This window comes from Mauremys reevesii, linkage group 1, assembly GCF_016161935.1.
Source record: "Mauremys reevesii isolate NIE-2019 linkage group 1, ASM1616193v1, whole genome shotgun sequence".
Taxonomy (NCBI): domain Eukaryota; kingdom Metazoa; phylum Chordata; order Testudines; family Geoemydidae; genus Mauremys; species Mauremys reevesii.
In genome coordinates, this window is record NC_052623.1 from 246,832,046 (window position 1) to 246,852,898 (window position 20,853).

Genomic DNA, 20,853 nt, shown 5'->3' on the forward strand with positions numbered 1-20,853 from the left:
CTTTAAATCTTAACAAGTATGATAACGCTACATATCATATTTCTTTTGAAGAATCCATTCTGGTATTTTAAGGACTGCAAGTCTGAACACCAGAAGTACAGGAAACATTTTAAAATCCTCATCCCCATGCCATGAAATTCACATTTTGGTTCACTTTGAATTTATTTGGCAGACTATAACAGCAAGAAGACTGTTTTGTCAAAAGCTATTTCTCTTGAAGCCACATTATTTGATAAATGATGCCTTTATTACCTCTCAGAAAGGAAGAAAGTTGTGGCTATCAGGCTGCTGCACACATGCACTATACAAATGAAAAGTTATACAATATTAAATAAGTGACATTACAAAATTAAGTATGGTAATAACATGGCTTTAATGAAGAAAAATATGGTTTATATTGAAGGAAAAGAAACCTATTTTGTAAGCCAGCTTGGATGACTAAAAGCATGCTCTGTACAAATCCACTGTAAAGGAATATGGTCAGCTTCTGAAACAATTCTGATGTACAACCAAAATATGTTTGCAGTATATACTTCAGATGTTTCAAAAAATGATCTTTTAGAGATTTTAAACTAAGTTTAAAGAATAAAAGATACAAGACTTGTGAAGCAGGGTACCCGTCACCCACTATTCCAGAGACTTTAATATGAAAAAATGCTCGTTCCCTTTTCCTCTTTGCAGAATACTAAAAAAAAATGAATATTAGTAAGAACTGAGCAATAACAAGTGCTCTTCTATTCCATGAACCCAATGTTAACAACAATAAAATATGAGTCTGTTGTCAAGGCATTTTATTTAGACAACTGAAAACAGTTAGATGTTCAGAAGCGGTGTACAATGAAACAGAAAAACCGAACCAAATACTTGAGCACATAATCCCTTCTTTACAACTAAAGCCACATCTGTCAACTTTCAGAAAAAATACTGGTAAAAGCCATTACATTTTTTCTCCATAATAAAGAAAACACTACAATAAATTTAACTGAAATTGGAGAGACTGGATCTTGGCTTGCACACTTCACTCAGACAGTAGGCAGGTGTGCTAAAATATAGCAAAACACTACTACTTGTCTTTTTAGATACTCAGTTCTCTTATGGATACCACCTAGCCAGTTCCAACATATTCTCATCAATTACTGCCCATCTTTGCCTTATGTAGAGAGCGCACTCTGGAAGGCTGCTGCTTATCACCATTTGCTTGATTTAGTCTCTATGTCCATTTGTTGCATAACAGCTGTGATGGTCAAGCCTTAACTTCAGGAGTTGAGCTGTAGATGGAATCTGAATTTTCAGAAGCAAGGTCTTCTGTGGTTAAAATAGGAAAATTATTTTCAAACTTCATCTTAGATACAGAAAATAAAATAACCACCATAGCAGGACCTGAAACCATCTTTAAAATTAAACTTTTCACAAATGTTTCACCATATCCCTTTAAAACAGTTTACAAGATTACACACAGTTCTACTCACTGGTCTATAATTTTCTCATTAGCTTCTTAATTTTTTTTTTTTAAATGTTTGGCTATTTCCACATATTCTCAGGAAACTAGGTTCAGGGATCTTGTGAATTTTGAAAAGCATCAGTAAAGAGCTGACACAGTATCCACATATACTAAAGGAAATGTTATGCAGATTAATCCCTGTGGATTAGTTCTGACACTGTTAGGTGTATTTGAAGTAGATAGTTATCAATACATTACCTAGCTCCTCTTCTGCAGTTCCTGGAAGGCTGACCCTTGCTTTTGCCAGCTCTCCACCCTCCTCTTCTGTGAAAAAAAAAAAACATTTCTTCTAATTTTGTTAATCCTAATCCCCATTCACCTCAGACTCTGATAGAAGATCCCCAGTTATTTTTAAGTGAAAAAAAAAATAGCTCATTTTAAAACTTTGTCTAGTGGTGAGAGGGGCAGGAGGGTTGGCAAACACTTCCAATTACTGGAGAGCTGTTCTGCATGTGGCTAGGCATTTTACTGCTGGTTTTATCAAATTTATTTTTAAAATTCCCTCAATTTTATAATACCACTCTTTGCTTCTCTACTTATGCACACTTGTTTCTGTCTTGTCCTTGCTTAAATTACTGAAAAAAATACAGTGTGTCACGTGTTGTTTGAATCTTATTTTACATTTCTATAACACCAAAGGAAAAAACTCTACATGAGACTATTTTGCTTAGAATATTCACCGAGAAAGTGTTTATTAAATTAGCTTATTGGTTTTAAAAGGTTAATTTTGTAGCTGCAAAAAAGAAACAGCAAGTATTTATTAATTAAATTGAATGGGTCTGATATAGAGATTGTTAAAGGAAAGAAGTTACTCTGCCAGGTCTGACTTTTAACCGGCAACTAGTTGTACAAGATTGACAGGTATCAGAGGGGTTAGTCTGGATCTGTAAAAAGCGACAAAGAGTCCCATGGCACCTTATAGACTAACAGATGTATTGGAGCATAAGTTTTCGTGAGTGAATACCCACTTCGTCAGACGCACAAAGTGGGTATTCACCCATGAAAGATTTTGACAAGTTCTGATGCAACTGAGTTTTACAAAAATACACACAAAGTTCTTACCAGGAACTACACATTTCCAAAGACCGTATGTTTTCCCTACTGTCGTCTGCCACAGTCTTAACGTTCCATCCTCAGAGCCACTAGCATACAACTCTCCATCTGGGCTAAATCTCACACAGTGAATGGGACCAAAGTGTCCTTTGTAAGATTCTATAAGAAATAGTTTTGGCACAGTGTTAAATTTCAAATCTTAGGCAACAAATAAATAGAACTAATAAATTACTGGTGAAGAGGGGAAGGAAAGGAAGAAAGAAGTTTGTTTTGTTTTTTAAATACAGCAGTTTCTCAAAAGGTTGCACATGTATCTTCTCAGACCAAGGAGTACAAGCTACAATTGCACCCCAGTGAACCTGAATTTTGGTGCCTATCAAAATGTGCTATTGAATTAAAAACTGACAAGTTAATAACCAATTGCTAGTCAGTTCCAGGGAAATAACCATTTCCCTTCTTGTATAAAGCAAGCATGCCAACAAATAAGACACAGGTATCACGAGTGCACATCAGGCTCTTCCATCCATCCTCCCAACTATATCCATTATTCTAAACTAGTGTGGGACTTGAATTGGCAAGATTCTCATGTGCTTCAAAAACAAGAATATTGCTAACTTCATTTGGCTGGCAAAAAACAGCTAAAGAATGTGGAGAAAGAAACATATGCATTGTCCATACAAGCAAACGAAATATTTAAGTAACTTATTTTTTTGCGCAACCAGTGAATGCTACACTATTTTACACCCCATATGCAATTTACACTACTTTTTACATCAACACTGAATCTGACTCATGGATTCCTATTGGAGTGGATACCTGCTTATTCCAGGCTGCTCTGAAAATGTTGTGTTAGGTTTGTTGGTGCAGGAGGCTGCGGGCTATATTTTTTAGACTAGTTAAAGTTAACAGCATGCCTTTAAATATGTAACAAATGTGTTCTGAAATAATGAGAGAGCTAAATAAACTTCCAAATTTAATCTGAATACAAGTTATCAGAAGATATTGTGAAATCAAATTATAATCTTTACCACATGAAAACTGGAAAACTTACCTAGCTCTTCTCCTGTATTATAGTCATATTTATAAAGTTTAAAGTCTTCACCACCTGCAACAAGAAATTCTTTCTCAGGGTGAAGGGATGCAGAGTTGACTGTAGCAGGAGCTTCAAACGATTTAATCTGCTCCAGACTAGGGAAAAAGTTTTGTTAATGCTATACATGTTTTTAAAAAACAGCACTTTAAGCCTGTCAGTCTAGGAAAATGTGATGCTCTTCCTACAAATCACAGCTTTCTTAAAAATGCCGTTTCCAGTATAAATCTTAAGATGGTAAATTCGCATTTCACTAAACTAAAGACAAGCTATTACACCTTAACGCTTTGTGACCAATGCCTCACTTATTGTATGCACTGTAACAGTTCTCTTGCATGGGCTACTTGTGTTGCATTACAACCTCAGATTTTTACTTTAAGTAAATCATATACAACAAAATTAATTTTGGTTTAATAAGTTATACATGCAAAAATATTTGCTGCCTGATGATACATGCATAGCCAAACAAAGTCATCATATTCTTGTCTGCTGCCCTTGTTCTTCCCTTAATCTCTTCTTTTTCCTTGTCTTCAAATTGTTCTGTCTAATTTTGTATAGTAAACTCTTGGACATTGGTACCTTGGTTACTTATTCGCTAGTACAAGAGTCTTAACAGTGAGTTAATGAGTAATTTGTTGGAAAGTTGTCCTTTAACAAAAAGGCTTCTTAAACCGTAAGCTCTGTGGGGAGTTTGTCCACAATTGGGCCCTGATCCCGATTGAGGTATTATATAGAGAAGCCAATACAAATAATAATTCTCAACAAGAGCATTTATTATAAGTACTATACACACGTATAGCTGTGGCAAATTTATATGCCCATTAGTTTAGATGTGTGTGCTAGTAAGTTTGATTCTAGGGCTGACTGAGTAGTTCACTCCTCAACCTCAGTCAAACCTTTGCCTTTCTACCACCATTCCAAACAAAGATGCTAATCACTACAAACTGAGGTGGTTTAGTGATACACCCTTTGTGCAATAAGAATTAGACAGAGACCTGCAAACAACTGTTAGCTGGTAATGATTTTCAAGTACTATTTCAGCTAGATTTTTATAGTTAAACTAAAGATGAGTGTCTATGCCCCTTTATTTTGGGGAAAACAAGGGTAGAAAAAAGAAGGGGAAATTTTAGTTTCATTAGTGTGGCAGATCAAGATCCTTTTCCCCACAACCCTACTGGCTCAGTGTCACCTGTCGCCCCTCCCATATGCCCTCTACTCCTCTTTATACTTCTGAAGATTTCAAGTTTGAAACTTACGTCTCTGCACTATGAAAAGCAATAGTCCTCCCATAGGTTATCACCAGTATCTCCCCCTCAGGAACATACTCCATGCTGCTCACAGACATTGCAACATTTATTGCTTTTACTTCAGTCATGGTATTCCGGTCCCAGAGGCTGTTGGGAAAAAAAGATACTTAAAATTACTTGAGTAAACCACATTACTTTCATTCACATCAATGCAAGACTTTGGTTCTAGTCATTCTAGATTGTTAATGGTATGCTGAACTGGCCACAACATGCTCTTAAAATACAGCTACCTCTGGAGCAGAATGCAGCAAGGGTTCTGCTACAGCAACACTTTGTGATACTTACACTGTTAAACTGGTCTGGTGTTTCAGTCAGTCACCCAGGGATGATGAGCTCTGTACACAATCACCAGTGCTCTGAGCAATCCAGCTTCCTAGTGATAACACTTATGATCAAGACTTCGGGCTAGTCTACACTTACCAGCCGGGTTGACGCAGTGAGTTCGACTTCTCGGAGTTCGAACTATCGCGTCTAATGTGGACGCGATAGTTCGAACTCCGGAAGCGCCGCGGTCGACTCCGGTACTCCACCACTGCAAACGGCAGTGGCGGAGTCGACCTTGGAGCCGCGGACTTCAATTCCGTGGCGTCTGGACGGGTGAGTAGTTCGAACTAGGGTACTTCGAATTCAGCTATGCTATTCACGTAGCTGAATTTGCGTACCCTAGTTCGACCCCGCTTCTTAGTGTGGACCAGCCCTTCAGCTTCGTAGTGATAACACTTATGGATTCTGGTGCGGGTGCAGTGGGACCAATGCTAATACATGACTGTAAACTGTCAGCTCTAGGGCCTCTGCTAAGCTTCAACAGAGTGAAAACTAATCAGGATATTTCCAGTTTTAATTACTATTATTTCAAACCCTGTGAACCCATCAGTTGCTGATGGAGATAAAGGAAACTGAGGAGGAGGGACTGAATGGCAGAATTGACCCCACCCCATTCCACAGACCTCTCTACTACTCTGCACTCAACATCACATCAGACAGAAGTCTAGGGGATGGGGAGAGGAGATAACACCCTGGTCACAGCAGCAGCAGTAGTAGTATAGATTCCGCCAAGCTTGCTCAGGAGGTTCTAGGCTATAGGGGGCGGGGGAAGGGGGGAAAAATGCTCTTCCTTTCCAGTCAGAGGGGCTGTGGGGGCTTCAAGTTTATCAGACACCTACTAGTCAGACTTGAGCCGAAGATACAGCGATTGGGGTAGGACACTTGTAAGAATCCCAGCGCCCTCCCCTTTCTCACTAGTGTGGCAAGGTGAGGAAGAGGACTGAGCCTGTCACCAGAGCACTGCCTCCAGACAGCAGAACTCATCCCCATCTTTTATATCAGCTTCTGACTAGTAAATGCCTGGTACATTTTTCAAGCTTGACTATGATGGACATAGTGGCAAACAAATAACTTGGCCATTACTACCATCTCTTCACAGGCAATAAGAGTTCCTTCCCAATGCCTCAGTGACAGGACTCATCCCAGTTATGAATTCATCCTCTCTGGGGTTTTTGCCATAAAAAAGCAGAGGAAAGTGACTTAACAATATGAAATTAATCAACTGGTATATTGGGGCTTAGTGACAGAAAACATATTTGATAAGATCACATCAGTAACAATTCTTATCTCAGCTATATACCCTCATAGATTAGGACATTAAGAAAGGTCAATATAAGACCACCTCACCCGGTATATCATAATTAGAGATCCCACATACCACAAATCAGACACTGACTATTGACATTTATATACTTAAGTTACAGAAATAAATGAATCTGAGTTCTAAATATAACCATGTTTTTAGTATTAGAAACCCAAAAGCCAACTGTACCCAAATACAATTATATGGAGAGAGAACAGCATTTTTTTTTTTTTTTTTAATGGAAAGTTAGTATTTCTTACCGGACAGTTTTATCATCAGCTGAAAGGATCTGTTTGTCATCACTGCTCCATAAAGCCTTTTTAATACCCGAAGTATGTCCACTGACCACCTGAGGTTCTTAAGATTAAAGCAAACATCTTAGTACATGAAATAACAGGGAGATTAAAAACAAAAATCTTACCACTTAAAATCAATGAACAAACCATTTCACCTTGTTTATAAGTCACTATAAATAATTACCAGTTGTCATAAATCAATAAATGGCATCAGGATGACAATGCTGTCAAGTTGCTAGAGTTGTATTTTATTTTTTACCTGAAGTAATTCCAGGAGTGAGTGACACAGGCCTAGTTGATACCTGCTTCTTAGTGCTTGTCTACACAAGAAAGTTGCACCAATTTAACTTCATGTATGAATTTAAACTAATGAAGTTAAATTAATGCTAACTCTCTTACTTCAGCTGAGTCTCAGTTGAGAACAAGTAAATTAGGAACAGGTATAAGCTAAACTGAAATGAGCCACTCAAACCAAAATGAGTGTCCACACATGATTTTGCACAGGCTCAAACTAACTGTTTAAAAATCCATTTAAATTAAACCAGCGCAACTTTATTGTGTAGACAAGCCCCTAGTCTAGAAACACTGGAAACGTTACAAAGTAGCTGGTGTTAAACAAGTTTACATGTCCCTGAAGGTAAATGTAAGATGCGAGCACACAGAGCCTGGCAAACACACAAAGGCAAGTACCTTCTGTGCATGAACCCATGCTCCATACTGATGAGACATCAAACGGTTTAAATGATTGCACATTTTTAAATTCTTTAGCTCACCTTAAAAATAGAAAGCTTCAAATCAAGCTAGTGTTGACAGTAAAATAAATAAGAGGCGATGCAACCTGAAGGATGCTATTGATTTTCAGCACATCCTACAACAGAAATTTAGATCTCAAATCCTATCAACACCAACCATTAAGAACAGAATTTCAAATCTTGATCTCTTAAGTATAATTCATGAAATAGAGCAGATTTGAATATTTTCAAAGGAACAGTCAACTGAATTATGTGCAACTCTACAAAATGAATGCGTCAGTAGGATAAGAAAAACTGACTAACCTGCTTCTGGCTTGCTCAAGTCATAAATACGCAACAATTTATCTTGTCCACCTGTCAACAGGTAATTGCTGTCCTGAAATAGTTAGAAGTCATGGCGAATCAGCTTTTTTATTAAAAACGAAAATGTTACTTTTACTATGAATATTACAATAGCACTTTTCTAGTAACCCGCTAAAACACCTATTACAATCATTTCATCCTCAGAAATGAAAGGTTCACCTGAACCTCTCCCTGACAAAGCATAAAGCACATGAAAACAAGGGCAGCAGTTACATCCAACTGTTTGACTCCCTGACAAATAAGAAGATTTTTCATACCTCAGTAAAATCCACACTTTTGACAATATGCTTGTGAGCCAGTGTGATCAGTTCATCCCCTGAAACAGCATCCCATACTTTGCTGAAAGACAAGAAAGTACAAGTGTGGTTTCATTAGCCAGTACTGACTTTATTACAAGCTAATTTGGCTGTTCTGGTTATAGGGACATTTCCCCGATAACTACCATTATTTCTAACACAGTAATTATGTATAAAAAGGTCTATGATGTTCTGATCATTACTGCACACTAGGGATCACCATTCTGGATAAACGTGGGTTTCTCAAACAGTTAAAACCCAGTACTGGAAATGATTAGTTTGTGAGAATACTCCCCCTCCACGCCCCCCAAAAGCCATTTCCTTAATTCTTTTGTACTACCAGCCCATTGCTCCTACCTCTCTTCTCTCGAGCAGTTCAGAATTAACAGCACTTGTAGCTTTAGAGGTAGATTGGTACAGTATTCCTACTTAGATCTACATAGACTAAGTGCTCATGAGTGGAATACACATTTTCACAAAGACTTGCACACATACTTAACTTTCCATACTGCAAGTATCCCCAGTGACATCAAGGTGATGTAAGACTGAGGCTCAAGAATATCCAATATTCATCAATTTCACATAACAGCAGGTACTTTGAGTTACATGCGTCTATGCAAAATCTTGGTGGGAAAGTTGTATAGATTACTACCTGACCCGTGAGCAAAGGAAAAATGGAGTCTTAAAAGTAGGGAATTAGCAGCAGGGGAACAAAATCATTAACTCTGGTATCCCACATAATTGCAACATAATTAAGAATTATGAAGGATACCTGAATTGTCTGTGTAGGCCACTATATGCTATTAATCAGGCTGTTCATCCATAAAATAGGGCAGTTATCCAACTTGACAGTATTAACTACCATTCCTCTCCTTGGATCGTTATCCTGTTGTGGTGGAGAGGCTTATGTGTCCCAATGACCCTCAGAACTACGTCATCCAGAGTTGTGTACTCCTGGTAGGGCCACCCTTGCTGAACAGTTCTGAGGGGAGGTTCCAGACAAAGCATGCGGAACAGGTGTATTTCGAGGACCTGTCAGTTCTCTGCAGCTGTGAAGGTGGGTAAGGGCTGCAGCAAGACTGAGACCTCCAGTTGTCTCAAACTTCTCTGCCACCGGCTCCAGGGCTCCTTCTTATCAAGTTTTGTGAGGTTGCCACTGGCTCACGTTAAAAGATTTCACACATAGGCCTCTGCCAATGGTGTTAACATCTCCCATTAACAAAGTCCTGTGGCAATGGATAAGTAGTGGGGGGAGGACGAGCAGTGATCTCTGGGGGTCCCTAGTCACTAATCTGCATGCAAGTGGCGGCCATGTGGTCATCTTGCGCTTGGACTTGTGAGACAGAAGCACAATTTGACAGCTGCGGTCACTACTGAGCAGTCCTTTTCAGGATTCCTTCTGCTCATCATGAATGGGGAATGGACTAGGAAAGGTGCCCTAAACATAGGCTCTCCCAACCCCTCCGCCCGCACTAGATCATTCTACCTAGAGTCAGAACATAAGAAGCAAAGTAATGAAGTTCACCTTTGGAATGTTCACACCCTCTCATGGATTTCCCGAGCAGTGACTGTCCTGAAAGAAGTGCCATGACAGCTAGCGAACTTGCAGGATATGACATCGAAATTGCTGCCCTCAATGAGAGCCGTCTGGAAAATGAAGGCTAACTGAAAGAAGATGGAGTTGGCGATATCTTCTTTTGGAAAGGAAAGTCATCTGAAGAGGCGCATATTCATGAGGTTAGTTTTTCGACCAAAAACAAGATTTCCAGCCTTTTTTTTTTTTAAACTCTCTATGGGTATTAACGAATGTCTGAAGACTCTTCGTTTTAAGCTTAGTAACAACCAGTATGCCATGTCATGTCATCAGTGCATACGCTCCCACGCTTGATGATGAAAACAACAAGGACAAGTTTTACTGTGCTCTGGACATAGTCCAGACTGACACAGCAAAGGAAGACAAGCTCATCCTCAGGGATGACTTTAATGCCAGAGTTGGGAACATCCCAAACTCTGGAAAAGCACCATTGGGAAAGGAGGTAGGGGAAAGTCTACTCTAATGGCATTCCCTTCTCAGCAAATGTGTGAAGCATGATTTGCTTATCACAAATACCATCTTTAGATAGAGGCACAAATATAAACCACTTGTAAACACCCACATTTCAGGCACTGGCATCTTTTTTTACCACAAAGAATCCTGTGGCACCTTATAGACTAACAGACGTTTTGCAGCATGAGCTTTCGTGGGTGAATACCCACTTCTTCGGATGCAAGCAGTGGAAATTTCCAGGGGCAGGTGTATATATAAGCAAGCAAGAAGCAAGCTAGAGATAACGAGGTTAGATCAATCAGGGAGGATGAGGCCCTGTTCCAGCAGCTGAGGTGTGAAAACCAAGGGAGGAGAAACTGGTTCTGTAATTGGCAAGCCATTCACAGTCTTTGTTTAGTCCTGAGCTGATGGTGTTAAATTTGCAGATGAACTAGAGCTCAGCAGTTTCTCTTTGAAGTCTGGTCCTAAAGTTTTTTTGCTGTAGGATGGCCACCTTAAAATCTGCTATTGTGTGACCAGGGAGGTTGAAGTGTTCTCCTACAGGTTTTTGTATATTGCCATTCCTAATGTCTGATTTGTGTCCATTTATCCTTTTCCTTAGAGACTGTCCAGTTTGGCCGATGTACATAGCAGAGGGGCATTGCGGGCATATAATGGCATATATTACATTGGTGGACCTGCAGGTGAATGAACCGGTGATGGTGTGGCTGATCTGGTTAGGTCCTGTGATGGTGTTGCTGGTGTAGATATGTGGGCAGAGTTGGCATCGAGGTTTGTTGCATGGGTTGGTTCCTGAGCTAGAGTTACTATGGTGTGGTGTGCAGTTGCTGGTGAGAATATGCTTCAGGTTGGCAGGTTGTCTGTGGGCGAGGACTGGCCTGCCACCCAAGGCCTGTGAAAGTGTGCGATCATTGTCCAGGATGGGTTGTAGATCCCTGATGATGCGTTGGAGGGGTTTGAGCTGGGGACTGTATGTGATGGCCAGTGGAGTCCTGTTGGTTTCTTTCTTGGGTTTGTCTTGCAGTAGGAGGCTTCTGGGTACACATCTGGCTCTGTTGATCTGTTTCCTTATTTCCTCGTGTGGGTACTGTAGTCTTGAGAATGCTTGGTGGAGATTTTCTAGATGTTGGTCTCTGTCTGCGGGGTTAGAGCAGATACGGTTGTACCTCAGTGCTTGGCTGTAGACAATGGATCTTGTGGTGTGCCCGGGATGGAAGCTGGAGGCACGAAGGTAGGCATAGCGGTCGGTAGGTTTTCGGTATAGGGTGGTGTTAATGTGACCACCACTTATTTGCACCGTGGTGTCTAGGAAGTGGACCTCCCGTGTAGATAGGTCCAGGCTGAGGATGATGGAGGGGTGGAAGCTGTTGAAATCATGGTGGAATTTTTCCAGAGTCTCCTTCCCATGGGTCCAGATGATGAAGATGTCATCAATGTAGCGTAGGTAGAGAAGGGGCGTGAATGGACGGGAGCTGAGGAAGCGTTGTTCCAGGTCGGCCATAAAAATATTGGCATATTGTGGGGCCATGCGGGTGCCCATAGCGGTGCCACTGATCTGGAGATATATATTGTCATTTTTTTACCACGTCATCATCAGGGCCTATGATCACACTGATGTCCATATTAAACGAGCCATGAGAGGTATGGGTGACTGCCAGACAGATCAATTATGAACATGCAGCTTTCACCACAACGCCGTAAACAACCAAAAGAAATGCAGAAGAGATTTGGCATTGTGGCACTTCAAAACCACACTAGTTGTAAGACCCTTCAGCAATGCCTCATGAGAGGCTCTCTGAACTACCCAACAACATCAATGATATCCAAACACACTGGGAGGAGTTCAAGACCATTATTCACAAGGGGCTGAAGAGATTGCATACTCCACTCACCGCCATTAAAATTAATTTAATGAGAATCAGGAAATCTTAGCACTTATTCATCAGAAGAAAAGTGCAGAGAATGCCATTTTACACTTGGCAAAATGAACCTGCAAAAATGAGAGACTTAATATAGGCTTAAAGCTGTAGTTCAAAGGAGGCTGCGAGACATCAAGAATCAGTGGCAACAGGCAAATGCCAGGGAGATCCGGAGTTTCGCTGATCAACCTGATATGAGAAGCTTTTTTCAAGCAAATCTCAGGACAGCTCCACCCTCCTTAAGGACAATGCAGCCCATAAGCAATGTTGGAAGGAGCACTTTAAAACTATTGAACCTCAAATCTGAAGTCTCAGCTCTCACCATCAAGTCCATTTCTTAGCATCTAGTAACAGAACCGCTTGCAGACCCTCCCACCCCATCTTCTGAGGAAGTCTGGGGTGCCGTTACTCAGACTAGACACAACAAGGCGCCATGCCCCCAGACAGTGTCCCTGTGAAGGTCTTCAAAATTGGTGGAATAGCACTCATGTAAAAACTTCATCAACTTCTTGTTAGAATTTGAGTTAATGAGGAAATTCCACCCGACCTAAAGAATGCTAATATTATGACCATTTTAAGAAAGGGGACAAGTCAATGTGCAGGAATTACCGAGGCATTGACCTCGTATCCATTGCCAGGAAGACCCTTGCTTGCATCCTTTTGAACCATTTCCTCCCTCTTGCTGAAGACGTCCTTTTGGAATCTCACTAAGGTTTCAGACCGTCTCAGGGCACCACCAACATGATTTTTGTAGCACAATAGATCCAAGGAAAGTGTAGAGAATACCACCAGCCATTATTTATGGCATTTACTGACCTACGGCCTCTGATTCCATCAATCGTGGAGCATTATGGAAGGTGCTATCTAGGTTCAGTTGTCCATTGAAGTTCATTTGCATTCTCAGGCTACTTCACAATGGTATGACCACCACCATCTTCTCTACTGGGCTGGAGACAGACCCAATCATCATCTGTACTGGTATTAAGCCGGGCTGTGTTACTGCCCCAAATCCTTTTTCCAGCTATCTTGCCATTATCTTTATTCTTCTTTGTGACTGCCTTTCTGCTGGAACTGGGATTATTGCATCACATGGAAGGCCAACTCTTCAACTTGCGACATCTTCATTCTAAAACTAAGGTCAGCAGGACTGTTATTACTGATCTTCAGTATGCTGATGACAGTGTTATCCTCACGCACACCAAAGCTGACATGCAATCCACTCTAGATCTTTTCTCAGGCACCTGTGACTTTTCCTCCACATTGAGAAAACTAAGGTGGCTCCACCAGCCTGCCCCAGCACAAGTTGCCCCCTTCTCTGACAAATTGTCATTGGTGGTGAACTCCTGGAACATGTTGACTATTTCCCTTATCTTGGTAGCCACCTCTTCCAGACAGCCAATTTCAATGTGGAGTTTGAACACAGGACGTGTTGTGCCAGAGCATCCTTTGGAAAGTTGCTTCATCATGTCTTCATTGGCAGAGATCTGCAGATGGAAACTAAGATCCTGGTCTACAAAGCAGTAGTCATCCCCACTCTTCTTTATGTGTATGAGACATGGATGATATACCAAAGCCATTTGGAGTGATACCACCAGCACTGCCTTGGGAAGATTCTCCGTATCAGATGGGAAGATCATTGCACCAAATGCCAGCGTTCTCTCTGCAGCTACCACCACCAGTGTTGAGTCGAAGATTATGAAAAATCAACTTCACTGGGCTGGTCATTGTGTGCAGATGGCTGATACTTGTCTTCTGAAGCAATTTAAGTCACGGTACAGAATTTGCAGAGGGACAGAGGAAACGTTACAATGACACCCTGAAAGCATATCTTGAGAGTCACTGACCCCATGAATTGAGAAGAGTTGGCTGGCACTAGACTGCAATGGTGTTGCATCATATATCAAGCCTCAGCCTGTTTTGAGCAAGGTGATTCTCTTCAAGAGGCTGAGGAACAGTGGAGAAGGAAGGAAAGTGTACAGTACCCCAGTCAGCAGTTGTGCTCTCTCCAAGCAACCACCTGTCATATATGTGGTAAAACCTGTTGAGCATGGATGGGACTCCTCAGCCATCTTAAGTCTCATAAAACTGTAATTGCTCTAACACCCCAATTCAGAAAAATATAGTATCACAAGATGAAACCCCAACACAGTGAAATTTCAGTATTAATCATTACTTACGCTGTAAAATCTGCAGCTGCTGTAGCTGCTTTAGTGGCATCCCTATTCAGAGTGGCACCCCAGACAGCACCTTTATGACCTAGAAATGTTCCAATCCAGTCACCCGTGTCACCCTGGCGTAGCATAGGTTTACCATCTAGGCAAAAAACAAAGATTAATTTTCAGATAAAACAGCTTTACTTTGCTTAATAGCAAGCATAGTTCTAATGGAACAGTTCCAGTTACGCTACCGTGTAACAAAAAAGAAAACACCAGAGCTCTTTGGCAATGGAAATGTGACGTATCTTTGAAACAACATATTTTGTTACCAATTTAATTAGAGATGGAGCTTTAATTTTGTATCTGTTCATATAGGGACTGACTCTTGCTATGTGTATCTAACAAAATGGTGCCATAATTTTGGCTGGGGCCTTTAGACACTACTGCAATACAAATAATACCACCTTTTTTTGTGTTCTGGTTCATTTACTAATGAGTAGTTTTCTGTCACCCTGTTAACAGCGCTGTACTTGTTTTAGTTTCAACATATTAGCACCTGCTTTTGATGCCAACACTGCTTACAAAAAGTTTCATTTTAAAATTGTCTGATATATAGATTACTTTTCAGATACATATAGCAGTTGTAAATATGAAACAGAATTAGAAAGTGGCATTGTAGATAGACAAATACAACCTAGACTCAGTAAAAGGTCCAAAAGAGCCTTTTATAGAAGGGGATATGTAGAGAAATAAAATGTGTGTGCATGTATTTGGTGGGAGAGTGGCATCTTTATGAGATCTGGAAGAAAGCCCTGCTGGAAAGGGATATGAGCATGAAGAAAAGTCAATTCGGTGCTGCTAATGTACTGTAATACTAGCACTCTAAGTCCAATTATGAGCCAGTTAATTTATTTGAAAAACATCTCATTTAATAATCAGCTACCACCTAGAAAGTGCAGAGGTTGAAGTGGGCTGGGCTCACAGCAACTTGTAGAACTGCTATTTTCACCAGGGGGTAGTGCCTAATTTCAGAATTTAAAAAAAGCCACTATCAAAATTTTTAAAATGTTCTACCCCTTTAAGATTATGACGAGAACTGTTAAGATGTGAGCTGAACGTAACTCAGCTAGGTAATGGAGTAATGACTGTCTGAGTATGCACAGTCTGAAATAAGCACGAATTGTCAATATTCTTTTCAATTTGCTAACACCCTAAGGGTGTTTCCACAAATATCAGCACTGGTAGGTATTTCACTGCTGACCAAAGCATGCAAGAAATAACTGTTACAACTACATAACGAACAGCTGTGCCATCTGAGATGTCAAACTGAGATCAGGCTCACTGTGGGTGGCATATGACACAATCCCACCCATTATCTTCCCCCCAGATCGACCCCCGGGGATGCCTCTATCCCAGATCGGTAACTCAGCCTGGGTACAGGGCAAGGCATCAGCAAGTTTTTGTCTCCCACGCTAGGGTTAGAACTTAAGGTGTGTTTGGGTGTCTCCCACGTCACCTGCTTGCCCGTGTCCACAGCGCACGGTAACGCAACTAGAACTGAGGGGGGGGGGTCCTCATCCGCCAGCTCCGGGGCACCCTGATGGAGGCCGCACCCAGACCTGAGAGTAGAACAGGGGAAACCAGCCCCTCTAGGGTGACCAGACAGCAAGTGTGAACAATCGGGACAGGGGTTGGGGGGCAATAGGAACCTATATAAGAAAAAGACCGAAAAATCAGGACTGTCCCTATAAAATCGGGACATCTGGTCACCCTAAGCCCCTCCCCCTCGCGTCTCTCCCCAGGGAGGGAGCGGCTGGCTGGTGTAGGAGCGGAGCCCCCGCTTCCCGCCCCATTCATGGCAGGATCGCGCGAGGCCCCCTCCCGCCCCGAGCTCACCCTTGCAGGCGCTGATGAGGAAGTAGCCGTAGGGGGTGATGTCGCTGAAGGCCAAGTCCACCACGGGCCGCGTGTGCCCGGAGCACGTCAGCGGGGTCTGTCTCATCGCCATGGTGGCGGCGGCGGCGGCTCCGGGGCGGCGGGAGGAAAGCGCGGCGCGTGCGGCGAGGGCTGGGGGTGGAGGGAGCGAGCGGGCGGGCGGCGGGGAAGGGGGGAGGGAGGCGCACACACGGGACGGGAACACGAGCGAGGCCGGGCTGGGCAGGAACAGGAAGCGGCGGCAGCGGAGGAGGAAGTGACGACGAGCCGGAGCAGTTGGTACCGCCGGAAATTACGTTTACCTAAGGCGAGGGGGCGGGGGGGAGAATGGAGGTCGGTGTCTGTTTGTCTCCGTGCGGAAGTTACGCGCGTCCTCGCTCTCGCAAGCGGCGGTTCCGGCCGTTCCTCCCTGCGGGGCGGGGTCCGAGGCGCGTTAGGCGCCAGGGGCCGCTGTCTCGCGGGGGCGGGGCTGTGAGGTCACACAGCGGGGGGCGGGAGCCCTAGCGGGTCCGTGCACTCCCTGCCCCTTCTTGGCGCAGCCGCCCGGGGGAGGAGGCGGCTCTAGGACGTTTCGCTCTGTTCGGGGGTGGGATGTGTCTCGTGGTTACCGTAATACACAGAGTATACACAGCTGCACCAGGAACAAGCGGGGGTGGGAACAGGTGCCGGAGGCTGTGAGGTCGCTGGGTTGTTAACGTAGCACTGGGCGGGTGGGTCCGAGCCCAGCTGGCTGGAGGCGTGGCAAGGTCCCCCCCCCCAAAATAGTCTATTAGCTCTCAGGCCCCGCTAGCACGGGTCTGGCTCCCCGGGCTGGGGGAGGCTCGCTCCCAAGTGCCGTGTAGACACAGCGGCCCCTGGCTCTTTGGCACAGGCCTCTAGTTTAATGGAGCAAATCCCCCACCTTGGGCTGTTTTCGTTGACATTTCAAATGTCTCAGTAAAACCTGAGGCAGGACTGAAACGAATCCCCAAGCTAAGTGGGTCTTGAGCAGTGTGGTCCCTAGACATTTTGGTGCCCTACGCAGGTCCCCCATGGGGGGGGGGGGAGGATGGCCAGCCCCAGGCCTCTGCAGGGGGTGGGGCTGGAGCAGGCTTGGGGGCAGGGAGGAACCACCCCCCAGCACAAGTTGGCAGAGAAGGTTGGGGCTGGGTCACTCAACTTCCTGCTGCCCAGTGATCGCAAGGCGGCATGCTGGACCCTGCTGCAGTCCCCCAGGCTGTAGCTCAGGGGAAGGGTTGGAGTGGGGATGGGGCTGAGGTGGGGGCTTTGGGGAAGGGTTGGGGTGGAGTGAGGGCAGAGCAGGGGCAGGGGCAGCTTTCCTGGCTGGTTCAGCTGACCGGGGGATTGAGCTGGTCACTGGAGCAGCACGTAGTTGCGTAGGGCACCAGGAAATTTGGGGCAAGTGGGTGCCCCAAATTTCCTGGTGCCCTACGCAGCTGCGTAGTTTGCATATGGGTAAGGATAGCCCTGGTCTTGAGTCTGACTGTCATTCTGTGACTATCTGAGGAAGATTCCAGTGTCGTCGTCCTATCCCATTGTTAAGCTCTAGAGCAGTGGTTCTCAACCCAGGGGCCCATTGTGACCCAGTCAGCACATGGCTGCAGCCCATGTGACATCCTCATCAGAGCCATACAGGTAACATATATTGTGTGGCTGCATCCCACATAACACAGAGAGAGCTGCATATGGGGTCCAGAATGGTAAATAGGTTGAGAACCACTGATCTAGGGAGACAACAGCGGTGAGAGTGTTGGTGTCACTAGGCGTAGCTACCAGGTAACTCGGGGGGGTGGAAGACCACGAATGTCGATGAAGCCCCCCTGCTCTGGGTCTAAGTGAGCCACAGTAACTCCATCTTGTGAACTTTAACCAACCTGCATGCTAACAGCCTAAAAGCAAAATCTGTGAGAGTCAGCTTTTTAGCAGACAGCTGCAGCTCTGCTCAAACTAGCAAAAGTAGTGAGGAGGCGGGGGAAGGAAGGGGGAGAAGGCTTCATGTGCTGAACTGCCAAGGCCAACAGATAACCATACGAATGAGAACTTTTCTAACAAGCTATAATGTAATGCCTAATGTAGCTGCAGTTAACAAGGGAGGGGTAGAGGGGGATTGAAACAAAGGCTTTTACAAACAGCTTGACATATAAAAAGGGGAAACTGCTTGTTTTTGTTGCGCTGGATCTGAGATACTATTTCTCCTAGTGCCTGCTTTGAGATCTCAAATAAACTTGGTTTTTGCTTCTCCACCCTTGTGTGTCAATCAGTGCTACGCACACCGGGCAACGAACCACTGCTGCCTCCTCGGGCTCTTTGAGCCGGCAACAAGAGGGAAGTGACATATTTCACTGTCTTAACACTCAGTTTATATAATCTTTCTATTGAATAAGGCAACAAGCTTTTTAAAATCTAATACCCAAATACTTTGTGTAATCCTGTCACAGGGAGTACAGGAAAGGTGTTTAAAGGAAGGGATATGTGTGATGCTTTTCTTGGGAATAGTTTTTGGAATTGGGGAACATTTATTGCTTTCTTTCTGTCTTAACGGGACTCTAAACCTTTTCCTATCCAGCACTATCCTTTGCCCCTCCTTTTCTCTCTCCCACATGCCCCTTAAAAATTAAGCTAGGCTCATGTACTGTGTTGGGTCTCAGAACAGCACTTCCCCTCTGAAATGTACACTCATAGACTTTACGGTCAGAAGGGACCATTATGATCATCTAGTCTGACCTGCACAATGCAGGCCACAGAATCTCACCCACCCGCTCCTGTAACAAACCCCTAACCTATGTCTGAGTTATTGAAGTCCTCAAATTGTGGTTTGAGGACCTCAAGCTGCAGAGAATCCTCCAGCAAGTGACCCCTGCCCCATGCTGCAGAAGAAGGCGAAAAACCTCCAGGGCCTCTGCCAATCTGCCCCGGAGGAAAATTCCTTCCTGACCCCAAATATGGCGATCAGTTAAACTCTGAGCATGTAGGCAAGACTCACCAGCCAGCACCCAGGAAAGAATTCTCTATAGTAACTCAGATCCCAACCCATCTAACATCCCATCACAGACCACTGGGCATACTTACCTGCTGATAATCAAAGATCAATTGCTAAATTAATTGCCAAAATTAGGCTATCGCATCATACCATCCCCTCCATAAACTTATCAAGCTTAGTCTTAAAGCCAGATATGTCTTTTGCCCCCACTACTCCCCTTGGAAGGCTATTCCACAACTTCACTCCTCTAATGGTTAGAAACCTTTGTCTAATTTCAAGTCTAAACTTCCTAGTGCCCAGTTTATATCTGTTTGTTCTTGTGTCCACATTGGTACTAAGCTTAAATAATTCCTCTCCCTCCCTGATATTAATCCCTCTGATATATTTATAAAGAACAATCATATCCCCCCTCAACCTTCTTTTGGTTAGGCTAAACAAGCCAAGGGAATGTGAGAGGGATTAGGATGGAAACTAATTAGAAAGAGGAGATATCTAACTGATTATACTTAAAATAGGACAAAACATCTTTTGCTTTGATGAGTGAAACATTCTGTGCTGGCACCTGTGCTCTTCATGGCCTTAAATTCAGTATTAAAAATTAAGGCCTTCATATTCTACATATTGTGGGCTACCTACAGTCTGTGGGCTACACTTTGACTATCCCAATTTAATTTAAATGTAGTCCGTTATTTTGTTTAGGTAGAAAAATGCTTACACATCACTCATTCCTCTTTAGCAGGTTAATCGTTACTTATTAATTAAGATAAACTTATTTTGTCAAGTCTGGGAACTCTGTAATTAAACAACCAGGTTTTTAATGTATTTTTTTTTATTTAATTTAAAAAGCACTTTTGTAACTGTCACAGAAGATTGATATAAACTGAGGGGAAAAAATCCAAGGTCAGCAAAGCTGAAACTTTAAAGAAACTTGAAACACTTAAAGCTCAAGCACCGATGACGTTACAGACAAGCTGTGCACAGGAAAGTATGGCTTTAATGGTCCCACAGCTTTGATTAATTTTCTTTAATCTTGGACTGCATTCTGCCCTCTGCACAAAGCAGCAATATGATCTCTAGTTGGGGAGATACAAAACGGTTAAGACAGAGAAAGACATAAATGTCTCAAACATGATGAAATGCAGATGAAAACTGTTGCGCTGTCAAGCTATTACATTCAGACTATATTAAAATCTCACCAGGCCAGACAAAACCCTATAGCTGCTTGTCTCAAAAACAGAAAATAGGGCCATAAAAATATGGCTGATGGTGCATCATTTTATATAGATCCTACCATTAATTCTATAAACTAGGGGTTTCCATATGCTGCAGAAACATGAAATATTAAATAACATAATTGCTGTTGCTAAGAGCCTGCTTTCCAAGCACTTACTACCAAGGGCTTCTTGCCATGAGTAAGCTCATTTATTGCAGTGGCTGCACTTGGTGGTAAGAATTTTCAGGACTGGACTTTATATCTTCAGATAAACCAAATAGTTACAAACAACTGCATATGGATTCAAGCTACATGGTT

General features: G+C 43.0%; 1 protein-coding gene across 2 annotated transcripts; it reads right to left on the minus strand.

The window, feature by feature from the left end:
* Positions 1 to 225: 225 nt before the first annotated feature.
* Positions 226 to 16,843, minus strand: LOC120385470 (serine/threonine kinase receptor associated protein). Of its 2 annotated transcripts, none has more exons than XM_039504362.1 (10): positions 16,304 to 16,843; positions 14,429 to 14,564; positions 8,247 to 8,328; positions 7,930 to 8,002; positions 6,839 to 6,935; positions 4,901 to 5,038; positions 3,606 to 3,742; positions 2,564 to 2,713; positions 1,700 to 1,765; positions 226 to 1,305 (listed from the first exon to the last, which is right to left on the minus strand). In XM_039504362.1, exons 1-10 carry the CDS (start codon positions 16,413 to 16,415, stop codon positions 1,244 to 1,246), a joined length of 1,053 nt encoding a protein of 350 aa, XP_039360296.1. In that variant the 5' UTR covers positions 16,416 to 16,843; the 3' UTR covers positions 226 to 1,243. The 2 variants fall into 2 exon arrangements, with proteins under 2 accessions (XP_039360296.1, XP_039360297.1); XM_039504363.1 differs by having other exon boundaries at positions 16,645 to 16,806.
* Positions 16,844 to 20,853: the final 4,010 nt, after the last annotated feature.